The sequence below is a fragment of the Stegastes partitus genome, unplaced genomic scaffold (genome assembly GCF_000690725.1).
Source record: "Stegastes partitus isolate 25-593 unplaced genomic scaffold, Stegastes_partitus-1.0.2 Scaffold767, whole genome shotgun sequence".
Taxonomy (NCBI): domain Eukaryota; kingdom Metazoa; phylum Chordata; class Actinopteri; family Pomacentridae; genus Stegastes; species Stegastes partitus.
The window spans coordinates 49,088-71,457 of NW_007578498.1; the positions used below are offsets into that span (position 1 = coordinate 49,088).

Consider the following 22,370-nt stretch of genomic DNA (forward strand, 5'->3'; position numbering starts at 1 on the left):
TTGTTTTAAATGATTAGAAAGGAGTTCACTCACCTCCAGAGACTGATGACAATAATCTCCACGGAGTCGAGTTAAGTAGCTTCAGACGGATGCAAATCACAACTTGGAGCAACTGAGAGGGAAGAAAGACACAAATGTTTCTCTGCAAACAGACAAAGATTTCACTCCTTTGTTCACAATCTGTTTCTTATTTGCAGCTTTTATCGGCCTGTTTTTGAATTGGAATTGGCTCTAAAGGGACAAGTGGAGGTCCAGGTGGCTTTTTTCCTAATTTTTGGGGGGGACAGGAATCTGTGCAATCAAACTTAAAGGAAAAAAAAGTGCCCATTGTGTTAAAACATGACTGTTGAAGAGTTTAAACAGCTTCAACTATACTGAACTACCAACACCTCTCTGTGGGAGAAGAACATGAATCAAACTACAATCATCTGACAATAAACATACTTCAGTGATGATACAGGATGCAGAGCCACCAACACTGAGGTCCTCTGGGGTCCTCCTGCCAAACCCCCCAACCACCAGTTTATCTCCATCCTGTCAGTGTCCATACATTCAAATTACAACCACTAGCAGATCATTGCTGCAATTACGAAATGTTGCTAATTTAAATATTTGGCAAGTTGCAAATATATTGACACTAAAATATGACAAAATATAAGATTCTGGATCCACTTGTAGTCACTCCACTATTTTATGATTGTGTTTAGGCCTTCATGTCTCTGCATGAAGGGCAGATTGGGGTTTGCTATTTTAATAAAGAAAGAGTCTGGATTGAGTTATTTGTTTACCTCTAATCAAAACCACAAGCAATGTTCTTTGTGAACCAAAACCACAGAAGGACAGGAGTGTGGATGTGAACTCTGGTGAGCTTTGTGCGTCCTCCATCCACCCCAACATCCTCCTGCCAAAGCCATTCCCTGTGATCACAATCCAACCAGCCAGAGGAAGAATTTCTAGTTTCCTTCTAACAGTTTCTAATTTCTAAATAAAACAAATAAGTTTTCTGAGGGATTAATTTTGAAGAACAAACATTCTAATCATCTAAATGAACCCATTTTGTTTTTGATGGTTGGTCTGACAAAAATTGAAATATGCTGCTGCGTTCACATGTTGTCATTACTTTCTGACACTGAACAATGTATCATAAATGAACAAAAAATATATATCAGCAGCTCCAAGACACAGTTCAGTGTGATGATACTACAGGATTTTAAAAACAGAGAAGTGTGCAAACCTTCTCCAGAAAACCACAAACCTCCCTGTAACCAACACCAACCAACCAATGTCCACCAATAACAAAGGACGGAAAACTGCTGAAGCAAGAACTGTAGCTCGTTGAGGAATTTCAGAGGGAAACACTGTTTATTTTTGTCCTGTTTAAGATACTAGATCCTTAAGATTAATAATCCATCCATTAGTTTAATCCTCACTGGGGTCACGGGGGGCTGCAGTCTATCCCAGCTGACTCAGGGCTACACTTAGAGACAGACAACCAAGCACACTCACATTTAAGATTAATAATTTAACATTTACATTTTAAATAAAAACACATCACAGGCTCATAAGATCCAACTCGCTGTTAAAACAAGCAGTTGGGGCCCATCGTCTCAGATGTCGATGAGATGAATGACTCCTCTCCCGCGAAACCTTGACGATGGCTTCGTTTAAATAACACTAATTATCCCAAAGTTAACCTGAACAAAATGCTCCTCCTGCATTAATCATCTCACAAGTGCTCACGTTCATCTGTTACTCTTTGAAACGAAATAAAATATCAGTTTAGGGGCACATTAAAAAAAAAAAAAAGAAAGAAAAAAAGAGCTTTTTTTTTTCTTTTCATACATTCAGTTTGCTGGTAGAACCTCTGTACTGTTACTCTTTAGGATGCAGGATTTTAACTTGAGCATTATGAACTGTAATTCTTTTTTTTAAAACCAGTGATCTCTTAATAAATTCTAATGGGAACATGATCACTTAGAACAAACAACAACATCATTTAGTCGATGAACTCTTCGTTATCTACTGCAGTGATTTCATTAGAAACTCAGTATTAAAGTCAACACACATAATTAAGAGACTAATAAATACCGTTCAGTTAATTATTTCATCATGAAGGTATTTAACAGTGTAAGTCTGCAATAGTACTATATTATTATATCCATTGTAATATATATATACATCAGTGTAATTATAAGTCATATAGTGGCATTAGGTTAATCACAAACTACTTCAGACACATTAAAGGTGTTTGTAGGAATTAAAGATGAAGAATTAAAACATTTTTAGCTGTAATTAATTCAACATGAACTCATTAGATGGGATCTGCAGATAAAAACATTAGAAACATGAGGCTCTAGAAACCTACAGACCCATTAACGAGCTCAACATTCACAGTGATTGTGGGAATGTTATTTTAAAAAGCCTCTTGTAGGTCTCCATATGCTCAACAAACTGTGGAATAAGAACATTAAAACCATTAAAACGCTCATTTTAAGCTGCTCTAAAGTCATTACAGTAAAAGTCTGTCAGGATTATATTGGAAACTTTAGAGCACCAACATGTTAATATGTTGTTATCATGAAGAGTTAAAACAACGTTCAGTGTATTTAGATGTTATTCTGAGCTTCAATGCATCATAAAATAAACCAGAAATATTCAAGCCTCCTGTTGGAATATTTCAACATTAGAACTTTAAAAAAGGTCACAATAAAGTTCATAAACAGTAGAATAGAAACAAGAAGTAAAAACCACCCTGAGTGTGAATAATTCATCTACACACACATTATAAATCCCTATGAGACCACATTGTTTAAAAAAAAAATCACATTATAAATAGTTATAAAGTCATTTAAAGTCGATTGTTCACGACTACATCAGAAACTTAAGCACACCAAACTCACCTCGACTCCTGTGACGATACAACGACCTTAAAATGCCTTTTCAGTCCATTTACATGTTACTTTGCATCATTAAATTTCTCACACACATAAAAAGTCACAACGGAAAGATTGTGATGTTAGAACATTTCTAAAACTCTCTTCTATGCGTCCACGAGGTTAATAAACAGTAAAACTGGAGCAGCAGAGGCCTGTAGTGTGACAGCAAGATCAGAAGACGTACAAGGGTTAAAAAGACCTTTTATAGCCACGATTTCCACATTACACCATTAGAACATTTATATGTTAAAGTATTAAATAGAAAAACTAAATGCAGCGATGACTCTGGAGCACCAGAGGCACCGTGACATCCTTATTTGTTCACATATTATTAAACACAAGTTTTAAATGTCTGTCAGTATATTTACATTTAAATTGATCCTAAAAGCACCACGATCACCTTCAGAGTCAGTGCTGGAATGATAACATATTTTTAAAGGTTATTTTAGGTCAACAAATAGTGAAATGTAAAGAAAAACACGATTAAACTAGAAAATATTCCCCTTAATGGATTAAAAACAGCCTTAGATTTATTCCAACCCCCTGAAGGAGCCTTACATTGTTATATGACTTTAAAAATCACATTTTAAATCTCTCTACAGCCACACATACTGTCTGCCTCAATGAATAAATCACAAACCTTAGAGGGAAACTCACCTTGACAGAAGAGCTTAAACGCCTTCAGCATGTTTCCAGGTTCTGTTGAGCTTTAATGTGTCACAAACAGCTTCAGACACATTAAATGTATTTGTAGGGAGATGATGTGATAATAGAACAGTTAAAGAACAAACACATTATGAATTAGTTTCTGGGATATTAGAGCAACATCAGAAGATTAAAGTGAAATGATTAATTCTCCAGAAAGACACATGAAAGCATCGCGATGATTAAATGAGCAGCATGTTGGTGAAAACATGAATAAATACTGTAGAGAGACTATTATAGTGCTGCTGTAACCAATCTAATGAGAATTAATAATGAGAAGAATTCATTCACCGTCAACTCATCATGCGGTGGAGCAGCAACATCTGGATCAGGACCGTCTCCGGTGTCCTCTCTGACCGGCGGGATGAAGCTCCGGGTCCCCGGTCCCGGGTCCCGGTCCCGGTCCGCCCGCCTGCCCGGTCCTCGTGCAGCAGATCACCGGAGAGCAGCAGCAGCAGCAGCAGCGAGATCTCAGCAAACCACGGAGAGGACGCGAAGTGACGCGATGCTGCAGGTCAGCAGGTGATTGGCTGCTCGGACTGTTTACAGGACAGAAAGGTGGATTGTTGTTGGTTAATGAGGAACCTGCAGAGAGAAGCAAAGGTCAGCACGAGCAGCCGGGAAGTCTGCCCACGTCTGAGGAGGACATAAAAAAACAAAAACAAACAAAAACAAATACAAAGATAAGTTTTACAGAAAACTAGAGGATTTAAATTATTGTTATTGTTTTTCCCCCCCGGATGTTTAAATTAGTGTTGGTTTAAAATATCACTTATTTCCTTTGTGACTCACCAACTTGTGACTCCAAATTATTTTGATCGAAAAAAAAAATCATTAAATAATTAAAAAAAAAAAAGGGGGTCGAGAAACTTTTATTTCTTATTTAAAGTTAACTTAAATATTCGTTAGAATGATTCACATCTATTGGGGGGAAATAAGTCATTGGAAATTTAACTAATAAAGTATAACACATTAATCATTTATATGCAGAATAATGCAAACAATGTAATAATATAATATACATGATATAATGGTATAAATGAAATACTTTAAAGGAGTTGAAACAATTATGTACATCCATGCACCACCACCAGTAAATACAGGCAAAACAAATACTTTTTTTTTTTTTTTTTTTAAATGAGAAGTGTTATTAATTATAAAATGGATGTTAAATAGAGGAAGTCTGGTCATAATAGAGGAGGAGATGATTAATTAAGTGTTTGTTATTGTCTGAACTTTATAATGTTGAAAAGCAAAAACAAGTTGAGATTTTAAATCGTTCAAAATCATGTGAATTTACAGAAAACGAACTTTGGCTCAGGAAACTAAAACAGATCAACTTTAAATAACTCTGGGATGAGTGTGAAGCTCAGTCTGCAGCGCAGGAAGAACGAGGCTGGAAACAAAAACTCATTTAAAATCTGTACATGTGGAATCCTGAAATCTAAACCTGAAGTTCAGAGAGAAACAGTGACTGTAGCTGAAACAGATAAAGTAATAAAAGGTGTCACAGGCTGGACGGAAAGTTGTGACAGTTCAACTCTGGAAACATGAAGTTAGAGCTGCGTTTCTAACATTGAAGCTCCAAACAGGGAATGAATCCTGAAGGAAAACTGATCATAATGATTAATGATGTGACAGCTGATCAGTTTGGAGATCATTATCTATCTGGTTAACTGGACATCAGGAGGTCAGTGCATCTGTCTCATCTGTGGCTTCAGAGGAATTCTGGGTTTGACTCTCATCTTCAGCAGCAGGAGAAAGTCGGTCCAAACCATTTTCTCTACTTACCTCTAATGTCAATTGCCATTGTTGGCTGCCGTGTCCGCGTCGCTCCGCCCCTCCATGTGGGTCCAGCGGGATAAGGGCAACTGGTCTCCTCCTGCCGCCGATCAGCTGGACTTCTTCCCAGCGAGACACCACAAGCAAGAAGCCGGAGGGAGGGAGGGGGACGCAGGCAGAGAGCCGAGCACATCCAGCCAGAGGCAGCAGCGGAGCGCAGCGGACCGGAGGGCACGGGGGTGGCCGCACCATGTCCTTGAGCCCAAAGCACTCCACTCCCTTCTCAGTCACAGACATCTTGAGCCCGATGGAGGACAGCTACCGCAGGTTCGGAGGGATGGATCACGCGGCGGGGAGCCTCGGATCCCCGCTGGGCGCCTACCGGCAGCCGCAAGTCTCCCAGCCCGGTATGCAGCATCAGCAGCAGCCGCAGCAGCATCAGCCGCCTCACCTCCACCACCATCACCACCACCACCACCATCACCACCTGTCCTCCTCCTCTTCATCCTCCTCCTCCTCCTCTTCCTCAGCCTCGGCCACCGCAGCAGCCGCCCTGGGACCCGGCGGGCCCTACCATGTGTCCCACGGGGTGCCGCAGTTCTCCGGGGCCGTCGGCGGGTTCTGCAACGGCGGGATCGGGAACGTCGGAGACCTGCCGTCCTACCAGGAGACGGTGCGGGGCGGAGGGGCGGCGGCGGCCTGGTACAGCAACCCGGAGCCCCGGTACCCCACAAGTAAGAGCAGCTTCACTGGAAAGTTTTTATTTTATTTTAAATGTGAAAGTTTGTGAAAAGGAGAAAATATCAGCTGGATTCACGGTAACCCATCTGATGCGCTTTGTTTCTGTTTTTTAAAGAGTTGCATTTATGTGGCCTTTTTCTGTAAAGGCCTAACTTGTAATTTTTACATTTAAATTAATATTAGACAACAGGCCTTCTCACGATTTAATTTAAAACAGTTTAGTTTAATTAATTGGACCTTTTTTCTCCACTTATTTGGAGTGTTTATATTAACTTTACTGTAACCAACTGCATTATTGATGCTCTTCTATTGACTTCAATGTGTTTGTGATCCACCAAAGTGGCCTTAATTAATTTAATCACTTAAATGGACATCCATGCAGGTCTTCTATATTAACAAACATCTATTTCTGCCTTTGCAATCCTAAAATTATGGATGACTTTTACGCAAAAAATTAATTGCTGTTATACTCTAGCTTTCCGTTATTGTAAATTTAATTAAGGGTTTAATAATATTAATAATAATAACAAATAAAAAGTCTATATATTGTACATTTCGAGGTTTGGATGTGATTAATGATGTTTGAGTTTTTTTTATCCGTTGAATTATCGCGCGTAAAATGTAGATTTTTGTCCAGTCAAACGCTGATTATAGTTTCTCGAAGTTTCCAGATTCATGGGTCCCTCCGCCGGCATGAACATGCCCGGGATGGTGGGCAGCCTGGCCGGGATGGACTCCTCCGCCAAGTCCATGGTGACGCTCCACGCCGCGCCGCGGAGGAAGCGGCGGGTTCTCTTCTCGCAGGCGCAGGTGTACGAGCTGGAGCGACGCTTCAAGCAGCAGAAGTATCTGTCCGCCCCGGAGAGGGAGCACCTGGCCGGGCTCATCCACCTCACCCCGAACCAGGTCAAGATCTGGTTCCAGAACCACCGGTACAAGCTGAAGCGCCAGGCCAAGGACAAGGCCACGCAGCAGCTGCAGCAGGACGGTAGCGGCGGTGGAGGAGGAGGCGGCGGCCTGTGCGCAACGACTCGCCGGTCTTCTTCCGTGTCACCGGTCCTCTCCAAGAACGGTAAAAGCTGCCGGACCGATTCCAGCAGCTCCAACCATAACGGGAACCGACAGAGCAGCTCGGGTGAGGCCATGACGGCGACCCCGCAGCAGCAGCAGCAGCAGGTGAACCAGCTGTCGTCCACGGAGGAGCTGGAGGATTTGTCCCCCAGTCCGCCGCTCGGACTCCACGGTCAGATCAACATGACGCAGACGGACGCGGCGCTCATTGAGTACACCAACAGCATGATCGGCTCCAATTTACTGTACGGGAGAACTTGGTAGGGATGCCGAGAGGCGGGGAGCAGGCCTGGGATGGATGCTTTTTTTGTTTTTGGAGAACCGGCTGCTGGACAAAAACAAGCACCACATTTTGTTTTTCTCTCTTTCCGTGCGTAAAGTTCTGGTTCCTTTACGCACACAGGGACTCAAAAGACACTCGGTGGTTTTGGGCAATACGGTGCAAAAATAAACTGTATAATAGAGCCTCGAACATGGACTGAATGTTGATCATAATGTATTTTCTCCCGCTTCTAAACGAAATATTTGTTAGTCTTTTTTTTTTTTTTTTTGTAAATGACAGATGTAATTGCTGCTGCTTTTAAGCTCATGAAACAAAACCACAAAAGTCTAATTTAAGGAGATCCAGGATGAGGCACGCTCCCCGTGCTTCCCTTTCACTTCCACTACAAATTAAATTATTGCAGGTTGAACAAAGTGAAGCAATAGGAGCAGATCTGAAACACAAAACAAACCCTCCACAGCTCTGAAGTCAACGGAATGACGAGTATTTTCATTGGAAGCAAGTCATTAAATATCCTTTGTTACGGCTGATTTAATTTGTTTCCAGTATTGAATAAATGATATTTTCATTTTGGACATTCTTTTTTTTTTCTCCCTGTGGAGCCTCAAGCAAACATTTAACAGATTTTTAAAACAGTATTTCTAACAAAGACAGTGACAGCAGGTGGATAGAAACAGTTTTCTGCAACATTTGGACCATGAAATATTTGAAAAAGCCAATAAATCGAAATCGATCCAATATTCTGCAGAAAAAAAATTACAAACTAAACACTTTTCATTATGTAAGGACTCATTCTGTTGAGGTACTTATTAAAATGAAAAGACTTTTAAATTCTTTTAAAGTTAACAAAAATAAAACAGGGATTTAAATTGAGTTTGAGAAGAACAGAATTTGTTCTTTTGTTCCACCAAATCTTTTTCCTTCTTTCTCCTTTTTTTTTTTTAAATTTTGTTTTTTTAAACATGAACCACTCTGGAGATTCCTCTCAAAAACAAACACAGTGGGACACTTTGTCCATGACTCACTTGTATTTTACAAGTTTAACAGGCTGCTCATCATAAAAATCACAAATTCCATTTTTTTTTAAGTACAACAAAAAGGAGGAAAAAAAATTCATTGTACAAGAAGACAATAAAATGAAAAAGATGCCGGCTGATGACATGGTTCCCCTAAAAATAGTCGCCCGTCCAACAAAATCCCAAAGTCCAACGTTACTTTGAGTTCCACTGATATCTTCTGGATGGAGGAGGAGGAGGGTAACCTCTGTCATCGCTGTAGCTCTGAAAGACCAACAGAACACATGGAGGGTTTAGAAAACGGCCCTGTTCTGATATCAGAGGCATCAACGATAAAATGATCATATTAATAAAATTCACTTTATCTAAAAACGGCAGATTTGAAATTTCTTCTGTTGCTGCAAATATTTCACTTAAATTCAGACTGTTGAATAATAATAAGTTGAATTTAATGTTTGTGTTTCTGCTCTGATACGGGCGAGAAAATAAAAGAGCAAATCTGGTGTTTTATTGTTTTTTCAATCTAAATTTTTAAATTTGTCAGAATATACATATATAAATCTATATATATATATATTCCTCATTTACTAACAAACCACAAAGAATGAAAGAAAAAAGGGTGAGGGAATCCACTTTCAACAGAAGATATAATCTGGATTAAAGCGACGTGGTTCATTCAAACACATTGAACTATGTGAGTGGACAAACTGTCTGCGTGGACCAGAAGCGATGGAGCAGCCACGTTATGCAGATTTATATGAACCCACACTTCAATACATTAACTGTGATTTATGGCTCCATTACAAACACAACAGGTTCAGTCTGAGCCCTCAAAACCAAACCAACAGAATAATCTGAGGTTATTTGTTATAGTTTAAACACTAAACTCTGGTCTGGTCTTTAGAGAACAGGTTTATTACTGGCTGGAGACTCTCTGCTGTCTTTCTCTTTTATTTCATTACAGAATAAAAAGCTGCTGACACAAAAACAAAATGAGTTTAGAGTCAGACTGATGCATCGGTTTCCTCATTAGGAGATGTTTACGGAAGCAGGAAGACGAGCTGCTTTCAATAGTGTTTAAAGAATAAATGTTAACTCAAAATGTTGAGAGCGACGGGTTCTAATCTGGAGTTTGACTATGTGAAGGTCAGATGTTGTGGGATTCTGTCGTCATCTGATCAGAAGAAAAGCCGATAAACACACAGCGACTAACTGAGCAGTCCAACAGCACGATGACCAGCTTTGATCATTTTAGTCATTTCAAAGCAGAAACACGTGAATGTTGGTTTTAGCTTCTCAACGACTTTCTGTTTTTATCTGTTTGACGTTAATATGAACTGAGCAGGTTTCAGATGATTAGAAATTCTGACCCACATGTTTACAGGCTAATGTCTGTTTACATTTTATTGATGTGTATAAAGATATAAAAACAGAAAACAGTACGCAGCAAACACAAGGCCTGACCCTGAACTCCATTTAAATCCTGCTGCTGTACCTCAACAACACAACATCAGAAATTAAATTCAAATGAACACAAACAAATTCTTAAATTCAGTGATCAGAGTTGATGTTGAGCCGACTTAGAGGACACATGTTGGACTTTTCATCAGCCGTTAACTTATTAAACTCATTTCATTCTGTATAGATCTGCCCAGAAACAGCTCCTACTTCAGTCCAAAGAAAAGTTCACTTCTTTAACTTTAACCAGTAAAAAAAAAAAAAAGAAGTTTCCAAGTCACATCACAAACTTTTTCAGCTCCACCCACAGCTCGTCAGAACAAAGCCTGCACATGTAAAGTGTTTACCCGATGCTGCTGCCCTCGGTTGTCCCTGCGATCGTGCCAGTCGTCTCTGCGCTGATCGTAGCGCTGCTGGTAGCCGCCCGACCCCTCCCCTCCCCGGTCGCGGTTTAGCTGGTACGCCAACTGCTGCGACTGCATGGCCCGATCCCAGCCGTGACCTCCGCTTCTGTACTGCTGCTGCTGCTGCTGCTGCTGCTGCTGCCTGGAGACACATCAGATGTGTTAGGATCAGTGAAGCGCCCCGACGAGGTCTTATTTCGGAGCAGATATTTTAAGAGTGGCTTCAGGTTGTGTTTTGGTCTGAAGTGGGTACAGAGACCCAGAACGAGAGGTACCTGAGCTCAAAATGAACTGCGGCTGAAAACTGGAACATCCCTGAACCCGTTAGTGCAGTTAACACACTTCACCACTGGTTAGGAAGCACAGAATAATACTTTGAGGGAATCAGAGTGTAAAGTTAGAAACACTGTTTGACGGGTTAAAACGGGTTAATTCACGTCAGGGAGTCCATTATGAACTGTCACAGCAGGTTGACACCGTCACCTTTTCATTAATTTCTGATGAATGTGAGCGTTCACTCCAAAGTTAAACGTTAGCGGCTGGACAGCAGTTTGGACTCAGTGACCACGTGGACATCATCAACAGCAGAGAAACGATTTGGTTCTGTTCATTATTTTAAATATATTGTAAATACAGTGATCAAGATGTGTCCTTGTTATATTTGTATGACTGGTGTGACGACAACACCAGAGCTTCAGGAAGACACTTTGTTCAGAACCTTTGGTCCAGTAAAATAAACATTTTCCTATAAAACTCACACTCCAAACTTTTATTTGCTTTGTGCGTGTTTTAAATTAAGCAGAACTAAAAAAATACAATAAAATAAAATCGAAATGATAACTAGTCAGACAAAAACATTCTACAAACATCTGGATAACAGTTCAATCTGGTAGGAATTTATCATAAAAACAGGCTGCAGCTTCTCCGATGTGAGGATTTTGGGATTTTTCTCTGATTTCCTTGAATATCTTTTGAGTTTGGTTCATTGATCAGTTAAAAGACGTCATTTTGGAGTTTTTACTCTTTTTTTCCAGACTTTTCTTTTACTTAACACTGTTTCATTTTTTAAAAATTAAGTAAAAGAAAGGTGTAGTGCGTAGCAGCACTTTGGCTTCATGTTTCATTCATTATTTAAAAATATAACAAAAAATCTTATATTTTACCAACTTTATAAACTCCAGAAGTTCATAATAAATCCTGTTTGGGGATTTCAGAGCCGACTGATCCAAAATGAACGACTGTTTTGAATGAACGTGCTGAACTGTGCTTTGAAGTGACCTTCCTGAAGTCCCATCGACGGGCGTTTACTGAGGGATCGAGCTGTCAAAGAGACAAAAACAGGCTCACTTCAGAGAAGAGGAGCATCTCTGCACATGAAATGAAATGAACCATATTCACATATGGCTCGAATCGTCCTCATCCCTGAAATGAGGCGGCCACATTGCGCCCGTGGGACCGAGCGTAGAGCCGGCACGCCGCGGCCCTCCAAAAACGGCCACCGGACAATGTGTCAATCCAACAGTGATATTAAAGTCTCTTTGGAGGAACAATGAAGAGAGAAGAAAGTCGGAGCAGAAGCCCCATCCCTCATTACTGAACCATGTCACACTCTGGCCAGCGCCGGACTTAACTGAGCGCTGGAATCCATAATCCCCTCTCTCCAAGTTCCTCCTGCATTTCATTTGGTCCAGTCCTGAGTAGTTAAAGAAACTGTTTTCAGTCGCTGCTAATAACTACTGACCTGAGGTGACACGGAGCCACAATGGGCCTGAAAAGTTGAACCAGAGAACCTGATTAGGACTTTGGAGAGGTCTAGAGCCAGAATCAATAGGCGGTCTGTGCGGACTCGCCGGCCGCGGCGCAGGGAACGACGCAGCCACCAACAGCATTAGTGATGCCTCATTAAGTTGCACAAACCTCCTCGAGAGAAATTTGTTTTAGAGCGACGGGGAAAAATCTTAATTCAGCAGCGAAGCCCCCCGACGGAGGGAAGGCAGAGCGCTGGTGTGGAAACGGCTGGAAATCTGTGCGGGGATTTAGATGGAGACGAGCTACTATCAGCACAGACCACACAGGCCCGGACACGTTTAACTCACACCAGGTTCACCTCTGACTCACACCAGTGAACCACACAAACACAAGCTTTGAGGAAACAATTTAAAAAAATAAAAAATCACATTTCGAACCTTACAAAATGAAAACAGTGGTGGAGGAAGTCCAAAAGTGTTTACACCCAACATCTATGTTTGAATAGTCGGCATGTTAAGTGTGAACTTTACTTCCCACAACAACCAGTTAAGGCAGGTTTACTAAAAGCCGACACTCACCTTGGAAACTGCGGCTGGTGGAAGGAGGGAGGCGCTCCCAGCAAACTGTTCTGCCTGGAATCTGCAGAGAACAAAAGACACGTTCACAAGTGGTTCTACTGAGATAAGCTTGAAGTTTTTTAAGAAGCAGAGAGCTTGGAGGAATTTTTTGTACCTGCATCTGAAGGCTTTTAACACAACACATGACCCAGAGTGAGGAGCTGGTTGTTGTTATTTATTGCTATTGTGCGTTTCACCTCAGCGTGTTGACAAGTGCTTCAGTTTAAACAAACGGCTTCGTGAACATTGTAAAAACCAGCAGAATGTGTCACGTTCACGTCAACGGTGGACTCTCACTGAGTTAAACTGTGATGAAACCTGAGAAAATCCTCCAGTTTGACTGTTTAGAGGCCAAATGCAGAAGAATTTGACATTAAACATGGACTCTAATTAACCCGACTCATGTCAGCTTTAACCTCAAAGATTAAAAAAAAAAAAAAAAAGAAAGAAAAATGCCAACGACTTCTTTTCTGTCATGGATACAGAACGAATCAGTTGTCATGATAAAATTAAGATATTTCAAACGTCGAATCACACCGGGCTCTGGAGGTGGAGGGGGGAGAGACGCAGACGAGGAGAGCGAGAGCGCCACATTTGCATTTTTTGTTCAGAAAATGAAATAAGCATTCAGCCGGCAGCATTGTGGACGCCTCAAGTACCCTGGTTCCATCGCTGCAAGCCCTTCACAAAGACACACTTAAAAAAAAAAGGGGAAAAAAAAAAAAGCGAAGGGCTTCTTCCAGATTCACTGTTGCCAAGGCAATGACGAGCTGCGAGCCGCGGACTTGTTTGTTTATAGGGGCAGGCCTGCTGAGTGGCTCAGCCCGGGGTGGGTGAAGGGTGCTGTGAAAAGGACCTGGAGGCTCACATTTACAAACCTGGAAGGAGTCGCGACGAAAATTATCCACCAATACGAGTTTACAGAAGCCAGTGGGGATGTTTCTGGATTGGAGCTGGTGCGAGTAAACACAGTGTGTGTGGACATTAGATGTGGGCAGGATATTAATATTTGTTTATGACTGAGCTGTGTGCTGCGATGACAAACCGGTGTCACGATGGTTTTACATGTTCACACCTGGGGCTGTAAACAACATCGACCTCAGCTTAGAAAGTATGTTGGCAGTACTGTGACAGGTAACTCTACTGCTGACACACTTCTGTAGATATACATGCTGAATAAAACATTTAAATATGTAAATATAAACAGCATGAAATAAAAGTCTGTCTCTATGTCAGTCCCATTGCCAGGCTTTGATCTCAAATATAAATGCCTAAAAGCAGCAAACACCAGCTGGACTTTACTTCGGGGCGACATTATCTCTGTTTAGGGTTTCACTTCTACATATTTTTAACTTGTGTGCTGTTGTGGTGACGCCCCTGCTACACTTAACTCTTTATAAAGTTGTGCTCTTATGTGTCTTGTGGCGCATGTTTTGTTTGTGGACTTGGCGCCTCAAATTCAGGGTTGTTGTACACTTTTTAAAATCAATTTAGACCTAAATAAAGACAAAAATTATACAGCACACATGTAAATATATGTATGACAAATTGAGGTTATGATAAAACTTGAACATATTTTGTTAAAGACAAATTTGACATCATTTAGTATAAAAACATGCTCTCGTGTCGTCATTTAATTGGTCGTATTTGACGTTTACTTGTGTAATTACTTGTCTTTTTAATAAACAGCGCTACTACAAATCCAGCTTTGCATTCATCTCTAACACAAGCAAAAGTTCTTCCATTTTGAAGTGTATGAATGTCGTTGGTTGACTTGTATTAATAGTGTCGACATGTTGTGTGCAGCAGCTCAGCATAGCAGTCAGCAACGACACCATATTTACCAAATCTTTCCAAATACAGCAGAGCGCCTGTGCTTCTCTAATTTCATGTGGCTCTCAACTTTTAAATTCTAATTTATCCAAGTTTGAAACTTTTCTGGCACAAACAGCAAGTAGCCTCAAAGCTGCTACCACTGAGGTACTTCCCATTAAACTTCCATTTCCCCATCTTTCTAGCTTCTTCCTAGTCTTTTGTTCATGGTGTGTGTATGTGGAACATGTAGTTAGTTAGACAAATGCAAGAGCTGCTTTCTTTCTTATGCCTGACACCTTTCCTGGAGTTGAGGCCACTGACAGATGATTTACAGAGTTCTGTCAAGTGCTTGCTTTTCTATCTGATACCAAGTGTCTTTCTCATATCTGCCTGGAGATCAGTTGGTCCTTTGGACAGCCTCAGTTCTTCTCTAGAGGGTCCAGTTAAAGCTTATCTGCTGGTGATAGACACTGGTTGGGCTGATAGTTGTCCTCGTCTACAGATCATTGTTGCTCAGCTTGTCTGGCTTCTGGGTATTAACAACTTCTCTTCAGCACTTCATTAATCGTTATTGATTGTGGTGGTTGTTATTCTTCCAGTCTCAGGGCCACGAAGGAGCACTGATGTTACACTGCAGTTGAAGATTGTGTTTGTTACGGTGTCATTCTGGTGTCAGATGTTTCTGAGCTGTAAAAAGGCTTTTCTTGTTTCGCCTATTCTTGCTTTGACATCTGCAGCTGAGTCGTCCTGTTTGTAAATGATACTCCCCAAATTAAGGAAAGGAGCCCGCCACCCGATGGCACAACATTCAACTACAATTATCAGCGCCCATCATTCCCGTACTTATCGGCAGGTAGGAAACTACTTCATCTTGTAGTCGGCTCAGTAGGCGTTGTCACCCGATGATGGCCTTATTTAATAGAAGTGCAGTTGTGATGTAGCATTTAATAAGAGGAAGTAAAGTACGCATTTGGAGGTTGGAGGGGATGGAGGAGAGGTAAGCCTGCAGATTGCTATACCCAGGAAACTTGAGTCCTATCTTGGATCATAATTATAGCTTTATTTGCTTGTTTTGACTCGTGCTTTCACTCTGTGTTTTTAACTCAGTGCTTGGTTAAGTTTAGGTATCAAAACTACTTTTAGGTTTAGAACCCGGATCTTGCTTTGGTTCAGAACACACCATGACACTACATTGACCACACAAAGCTCCATTTGGTCCAATGAATCTAAAATCCCCGCCTGTGATAGTACATGCACTTCTTCACCTGACTGGAGTTACTTTCTGTTCATCAGTGATCAGAATGGAGGATAGCTCTGCTACTGAGCTGACTAGAAGGTTTAGGAGCTCCTTACTGGCCCATAGGTATGAGAATGATGTGAGCTGATAACGGGCAATTCAAAGTGCTGAAAATGTCCAAATGGGATGACTGCTAACGTCAAGTGTGACTAAGTTTGAATGAAACCTCTAGATAAAGTCATTTTGGTTGTAATTGTTGGTTTAAAACTAAATATGATAAAAACAAATGACATTTCCCATCAGCCGATGCTGTACTTTCTGTTTAGTGGAAATAAACAAATGCTAGCATGCTAACATGCTAGCCTAAGATAGTTAATATGACAATGGGACAAGTAGCACTATGAGGATGAGTGTGTTACTGACATAAACATCTAAGAACTATTATTTCTACTATGTCTAAGAAACATCAGAACGACTTATTTTGTGTATGAATTAAAAAAAAACTAACATCACATACTCAAAGTAAAAACTCTGGAATACTTCAGTGTCTTTGTGTACATTTAGAATATAAATCACTAAGAAACCGCATTAAAAAAAAATGTAATTTAAATCTCAATGCAGGATTAAAGATCTTTGGTCTATAAAGGAACCTTGATCATGTTTAAAGAGGAACCATCTGCTAACTGATATTTGATTTAAAGCCTAAAGAAGAAAGGGTAAAACTATGGTGCATTAATATGCTGCTGAAATAAACCTCACCAACAAATGGATAAAAAAAATACTAACATATATTCTGTATTACATAATAAACTAAAGGAAAGTCAAGTGGGAAATATTACATCAGTTTTCTTCAGACTGCTGCAAAAAGTAGTAAAACACACAATTACCAGCCAGCAGGCACACTGCTGTTGGCACATTATCATTTTGTTTTTGTCATTCAGTTTTCATGTTTGATTATCTCCTCGGCCAACAAACTTTAAGTGGACCACCCAGTTGGGCTCCAATTATAACTCCACGACACTCTGGTCTTCTTTTTCTCATCACCACCGATGACTCAAAAGAGAGAATTACAAGTGGACACCTGTCAATCTCCTTAATTAACAATGATCTGAAAGTGTATAGACCTCCAGTCTGCAGTAGACAAAGGCCAACAAAGGATTACGCTTTAAATCCTTAAAACACGCTGTGTGCACTGTATTAATGCAGGGATTACAACCGCGCTAAACAACTAAACGTCTCTCTCCACCTCTTTTCAATTAGTTCAGCGACTATTTGACTCAGATCCCGTCCAGCAGGCTCAGCTCTGACAACAGCAACAGGACAGTAACTTTTCTATCCGCTGGACAAAGCACACTGACAGACTCCCAAAACCTTAGCAGTCCCTCCTTCTGCTGCTTCACAAACCAAGAATTAATTTCAAAAGAAAAAAAAGAGACTGAACAAAAGATGTCTAAGGGGAACATGGCTTGAATTAAAATAAGAGTATTTTTCTGAATTCTACACATATACATTGGATAGGACTGAATATTGCCAATACAAATACTAACATGATGCATCTCCCAATCATTTTATTAGAACACTGAAATGTTTTAACTGCATAAACTCAGAAGTATTGTTGTATGTGTGTTGCCTTTTATCTGACAACTCACTCAGCAGATAGTTTTCAATTACAATGTTCTTTAAGTCATTAATTTGGTAAAATGATAAAACAAGATGGGCTCATGATTGTAATATAAATCCACTAAAAGCTGATTAGCAATAGCGTCTAATTCCTCTGACACCTATTAAGATATGACAGCAGATGGTTCTGTTTACATCAGAGTATGCAAAGGTTAAATGAACATAAACATTAAGCTGATAAATATTTAACCTCGTAGGTTTCGACCAGTACACCAATGATCAGCACCATTGAGATCAAAAACACATTTTTTAAAAAACCTCTCTGTCATATCACAGGAACATTTGTGAAAATGTGGACAAGATAACAATGATCACCAACAGCCCGTGAATTTGGTGAGTTCTTGATACTGAAGTTGGTGCAGAAGTCAGTGTGAGCAGCTATTATGTGCTGTTGTTACTCTGAAGTGGAAGGGGAGCCTGCAGGCTTATCAGCCACTGTGGCTGCTGGATCAAATGTTACTTTGCTGCCCTGGTTAAAATTTGGTGTCACTGTGTGTCAAGACAATAATGGCCACCAGCAGAGACTCCCCGGCTGGTTATTAAACACCAGCTGGTCCGGCTGCATCGCACAAAGCCCGGCAGCATGTTTCAGAGGCAGCGTGTTGACACATCACCGCAGGAGGTAGCAGCACCGTCAAAGGGGGAAGTTAACTTTGGTTTCAACCCTCTTCAGAGCGCATCACACACCCAATCAAACGGGATCCTCCCGGATGCTTTTATCAGAGGGGGCCACTGTGTCCAGCGCAGCCACTCGACAGTCTCATTACCGGGCCCGGTCTCCCACAACGCTAATCAGCAAGCAACCCCCCTTCCAAAAATAAATAAAAAAAAAAAAAACTCACAAAAGCCCAGTGCAGCAAAGCCTGCAGTGATTACTGGGCAAGCAGAGGGCTGGTCCTGAGAAAGTGTTATCTGGACAAAAGCAAGCCTCTGGCCTCCTGCTGCAGAATAAGGCCTACTTGTCTGGATAATCACATTCCTGGAGTCGCCAATATTATAGTTGGTCCACATTCAGTCCAGCTTTTTTTTTTTTTTACCATCAATGTTAACCAGAGAATCACAAAATTTCATTATTTGTGGTATTTAAATATTGATGATTTTAATTCTACACAAAAACTGGGCATCCAAATGGTACTGCTAAATAAAAAAAAAAGTCAAAGGTTTAGAACTTCAGAAGAAAAAAAAACCCCTGTGAAAATCAAATAATATAAGTGCTACCTTCGACAATGACACATTTCTGTTCCAGGTACTTCAGCTGATGTGATAAAAATCATCCTCCGTCATCACACACAGGCGGATGACAGAGGAACATGCTGAAGACTTACAATAATTCCCTTTTATTAAAATAACAATTTCTCCACGAACGACGAGAAAAAAATACAGCCGAGCGAGATTAAAAAAAGAATGTCCTGGACCGCTAATTGGCAAGTTTAACACGAAGAACGAGCAGCAGAGGCCAGGGGAGGTGCTACAGCAATCCGGAGAAGCCAAAAGCCCCCATTTGCATCAAGTGCCACCAGAATAGCTGCGACTCCCCCGCACGCTATCAGTGGGCAGATGAGATTATTCATCTATTTGCAAATTGGCACATCAAAGTCAAACTGGAGAAGAGCTGGCAGAGGACCGTGGGGCTGAGGCCGGGGCCGAGCGCAGACCGTGATTAGGAGCTGGGAAAGAGATTCTGCCTCCATATGTGATGAGTTGTTCAACTATCCCTCATGTGATGAACATAATCATGTAACACAATTATTTGTGCCTCAGTTTGGCAGCTGGGTATTCAGCCGCCAGTTTCCTCTTAGTCACAATAACCGGTGTAAAATGATTAACCAATAATTAATTAAAAATATTAGAAGGAAAGCGATCTGCCATTTTCATTATTAAAGCAAAAAAAAAAAAAATTCAAATGTTAGCTACATTCACAGCTACTGAAAAGAACAACTGGTCATATGAAGTGCATGGAGTAAATTAATCTCAGATATTGCACGATTGACTATTATACAATCAATAGATGTAAAGACGATATAGAATTAGAATGACCACATTTATCACAGCCATGGTTTGTTCCAGCCCTAAACTTCTGTCTGCTGTCTGTGTGACGTTTTAGAGGTTTATATTAGAGATTCAGTGTTTTGGCTGAAGGACCTGGAGCTGCCTTCTCTCCAGGACCTGCACATGTCCAGGACTCTGAGGCGTGCAGGTCAGATTGTGGCCGACCCCTCCCACCCTGGACGCAAACTCTTTCAAACACTCCCCTCTGGCAGGAGGCTTCGGCCCATCAGGACCAGAACCTCACGCCACAAGAACAGGTTCTTTCCGTCTGCCACCAGCCTCATGAACAATGCCCAGGACCCCCCTGCCCTCCTTATATCTGTATAAATGTAAATAACAATATATCAGCACCCTCGATACTTCTGTAAATAACATTACCATTCCTATTGAAATTGAAATTTGATTCTTTGCACTATTACAGCTATTTTTATTTTTAGTTACTTTACTTTATTGTACATTTTTTGCGGTTTTGTTGCACCAACCCTCCAGAACAAACTGTGAGAACTACACTTGACAATAAACCTGATTCTGATTCTGATGTTGTACCGACTCTCTGGTTTTCCTATTTGCTGGCTTATAAACGAGTTCAGAGAAAGTTTCAGGTGCATGCAATCTGTAACTAATGGTTTGTACAAAGGAGAGACATGATCATGACCAGATTAAGTGTTTATGGCCCCCAGTCCTTCAATTTTGGGTATCTACTGAGTCTTAAGTGTTGATTTGATATGATTCCTGTGATCCATTGGCACCACTACTAAGCCTGGCACCAGCTACTTGATCTGAACACTCTGAGTTTCATGTGGATTATTGCTACGACATGAATAAAGGTTTAACTGTGAGAATGTGGGTCCTGAGGGTGATTTGTTGCAATAAGCAGCACAGATGGAGCTGGAGTTGGAGGATCTACAAAGACACTCAAAGTGGAGCTTCTTTCCTTATGAATCATCTGTAGCCGTGCTGAACTGGAGAACAGACACCAGGTTACAAAGAGCACACGTTTACAACGTCCATACACGTTTTTAGGGACCATCAATGTAAGAATAATTCAAAAAGGCCACAAAATGTCGTTTCACTACGAGTTTCACATCAGCAGCAGTAAAGGGGAAAATAAGTGAAGAATGTATTGGCACAGAATTTGGTAGAAGGCACTAAATCTGATCAAATCAGTCTTACATTTTACTTTTTTCTTTTCTTTTTTTACTCAACTTAAGGATAATAGTTCCATGAGAATAACTCCAATGGACATGACAGCCTCACAATGGCCACGGACTCACAAAGAAGTCTTTGTGAAGTGAAGAGAAAAGAAGAAAACCCCAGAGAAGAAACTGGGGGCCAAAAGAAAACTTCAGCTGAATTTAATGGAGCTGGTATTATGGGTAGGGGTCCAATAATATGGAATATCATACGACATTGTTTAATCCAAGGTTACAGCAGTGAATATAACAATTCATCCAATTTCAAAGTTCATTCATGACCTTGGAGATAGTAGTTTGAAGAGGTCCACTTACCTTTTTACTAAACTTCCATCTAGTTTGTTGGATCGTGTGTCTGATTAACTGAGATAATGCCGACGTTTTTCTGTTATATTAGAAGCTGCTTTTTTCAGTTATATACACCACTCAGACTAACAAGGTCAGGCAGTCTCAAATATTACTTTATCAACTAAAAGTTTATCGTTTACTGTCATCCTTTGATGGATTTTGACAGCGATAGAGTTAAAGATGGAGGCTGACGAGTGGCAGGAAAAACCAACATCTCCTTTGTACGGTGCTGAAACTGTACCGGTACCTGGCACCGCTGTAGCTGGGTGACATACAATATTGTATTGATATCTATATCAAAACAGATTGTGTTTTCAGGCCTTTACTATCTCAGCAGGGTTTAGCATACTGGATGAAATTGAGTTTGCAATATTATTTTCTTTACACAACATACTGACACATTTTTAACAAACACTGGCAGTTGTCTGATAATAAAGCGAGATATAACAGCGCCATGCTTCCCCTTGCAGGGCTTCAGAGGGTAACCAACTATCTTCACTACTAGTCCTCTGTAATTACCAACACATTGCTGTCAGTCAGAAATAAACCCAGCAGTATTCCCAGTTGCCCACTCCACAACCATTGTCCAAGCCAGTCCTTTTGTGCTGTCCTACTGTGGATGAGGAGCTGGAGTGAGCAGCTTACTACATGATGATGTTTTTTCTTTATCACTTATTTCGGTCGGAATAAATAGAGATCACCTCAAACAGATCATGGTGTGGGAGAATGCAGCGGCCCACCAGTTGCACGAATTAGTGTTGCGCCAAGAGGTGAAACATTTTGCGTGTAAGTTGTGCTGTTGCACCTAAATGGAAAACGCAAGTTGCACCGGCGCAACCAATGTCAAGAAAATTGTCTGGAGGCCTCCCCGTGTTTGTTTTGACCAAAATGAACACGGCCGTTACACAGATCATTTTCCTTTAAGGATGATTTTTTTATCATGAGCCACATATCTTCAAATTAAATGAGTCCAATGCTAATCTGTGGTCCAAACGCAGCAGAAATAAAACAGCATGACACATGAGTGTACGTGTATCTTACGTTGGAAAGGCTGGTGGCCGCCGCTGTGCTGAGGACGGTAGTTTCCTTGGTGGTAGTTGCCTGGAGGTGGGGCGTTGCTGTACTGTCCTCCACCACGTTGGTTTCTGTTCATACTGTGACTGAAGGAAGAGAAAAGGTTGTGCTGTAAAAACTCATTTTAAAAAAACAAACATCTAATCATCTTTACCAACAACCATTTTAAAATTTTCAGAAATTCCAGTTAGTCTGAGTTTGCCTTCAAATTG

At 40.8% G+C, this 22,370-nt stretch overlaps 2 protein-coding genes across 4 annotated transcripts in view; one reads left to right on the forward strand and one right to left on the reverse strand.

The window, feature by feature from the left end:
* Positions 1-5,673: 5,673 nt before the first annotated feature.
* Positions 5,674-7,499, forward strand: nkx2.4b (NK2 homeobox 4b). The gene is made up of 2 exons (XM_008291881.1): positions 5,674-6,157; positions 6,829-7,499. The coding sequence occupies exons 1-2, from the start codon at positions 5,674-5,676 to the stop codon at positions 7,497-7,499; spliced, it is 1,155 nt and encodes a 384-aa protein (XP_008290103.1).
* A 525-nt stretch (positions 7,500-8,024) lies between these two features.
* xrn2 (5'-3' exoribonuclease 2) overlaps positions 8,025-22,370 on the reverse strand; it is a 43,017-nt gene continuing 28,671 nt past the window's right edge. The window contains exons 28-31 of one of the 3 annotated variants that reach the window (XM_008291885.1): positions 22,126-22,244; positions 12,724-12,784; positions 10,340-10,532; positions 8,025-8,798 (exon numbers count right to left, since the gene is read on the reverse strand). In XM_008291885.1, the coding sequence (XP_008290107.1) occupies positions 8,730-8,798; positions 10,340-10,532; positions 12,724-12,784; positions 22,126-22,244 (442 nt within the window). In that variant the 3' untranslated portion in view covers positions 8,025-8,729. Of the gene's footprint in view, positions 8,799-10,339; positions 10,539-12,723; positions 12,785-22,125; positions 22,245-22,370 lie in introns of all 3 variants that reach the window. The other 2 variants (XM_008291884.1, XM_008291883.1) reach the window with 2 other exon arrangements.

Bases quoted from the DNA above. Each gene is read 5' to 3' on its own strand.
- nkx2.4b (XM_008291881.1), top strand. From the start codon at position 5,674: ATGTCCTTGAGCCCAAAGCACTCCACTCCCTTCTCAGTCACAGACATC. The intron at 6,158-6,828 runs GTAAGAGCAGCT...AGTTTCTCGAAG, and splicing joins GGAGCCCCGGTACCCCACAA to TTTCCAGATTCATGGGTCCC.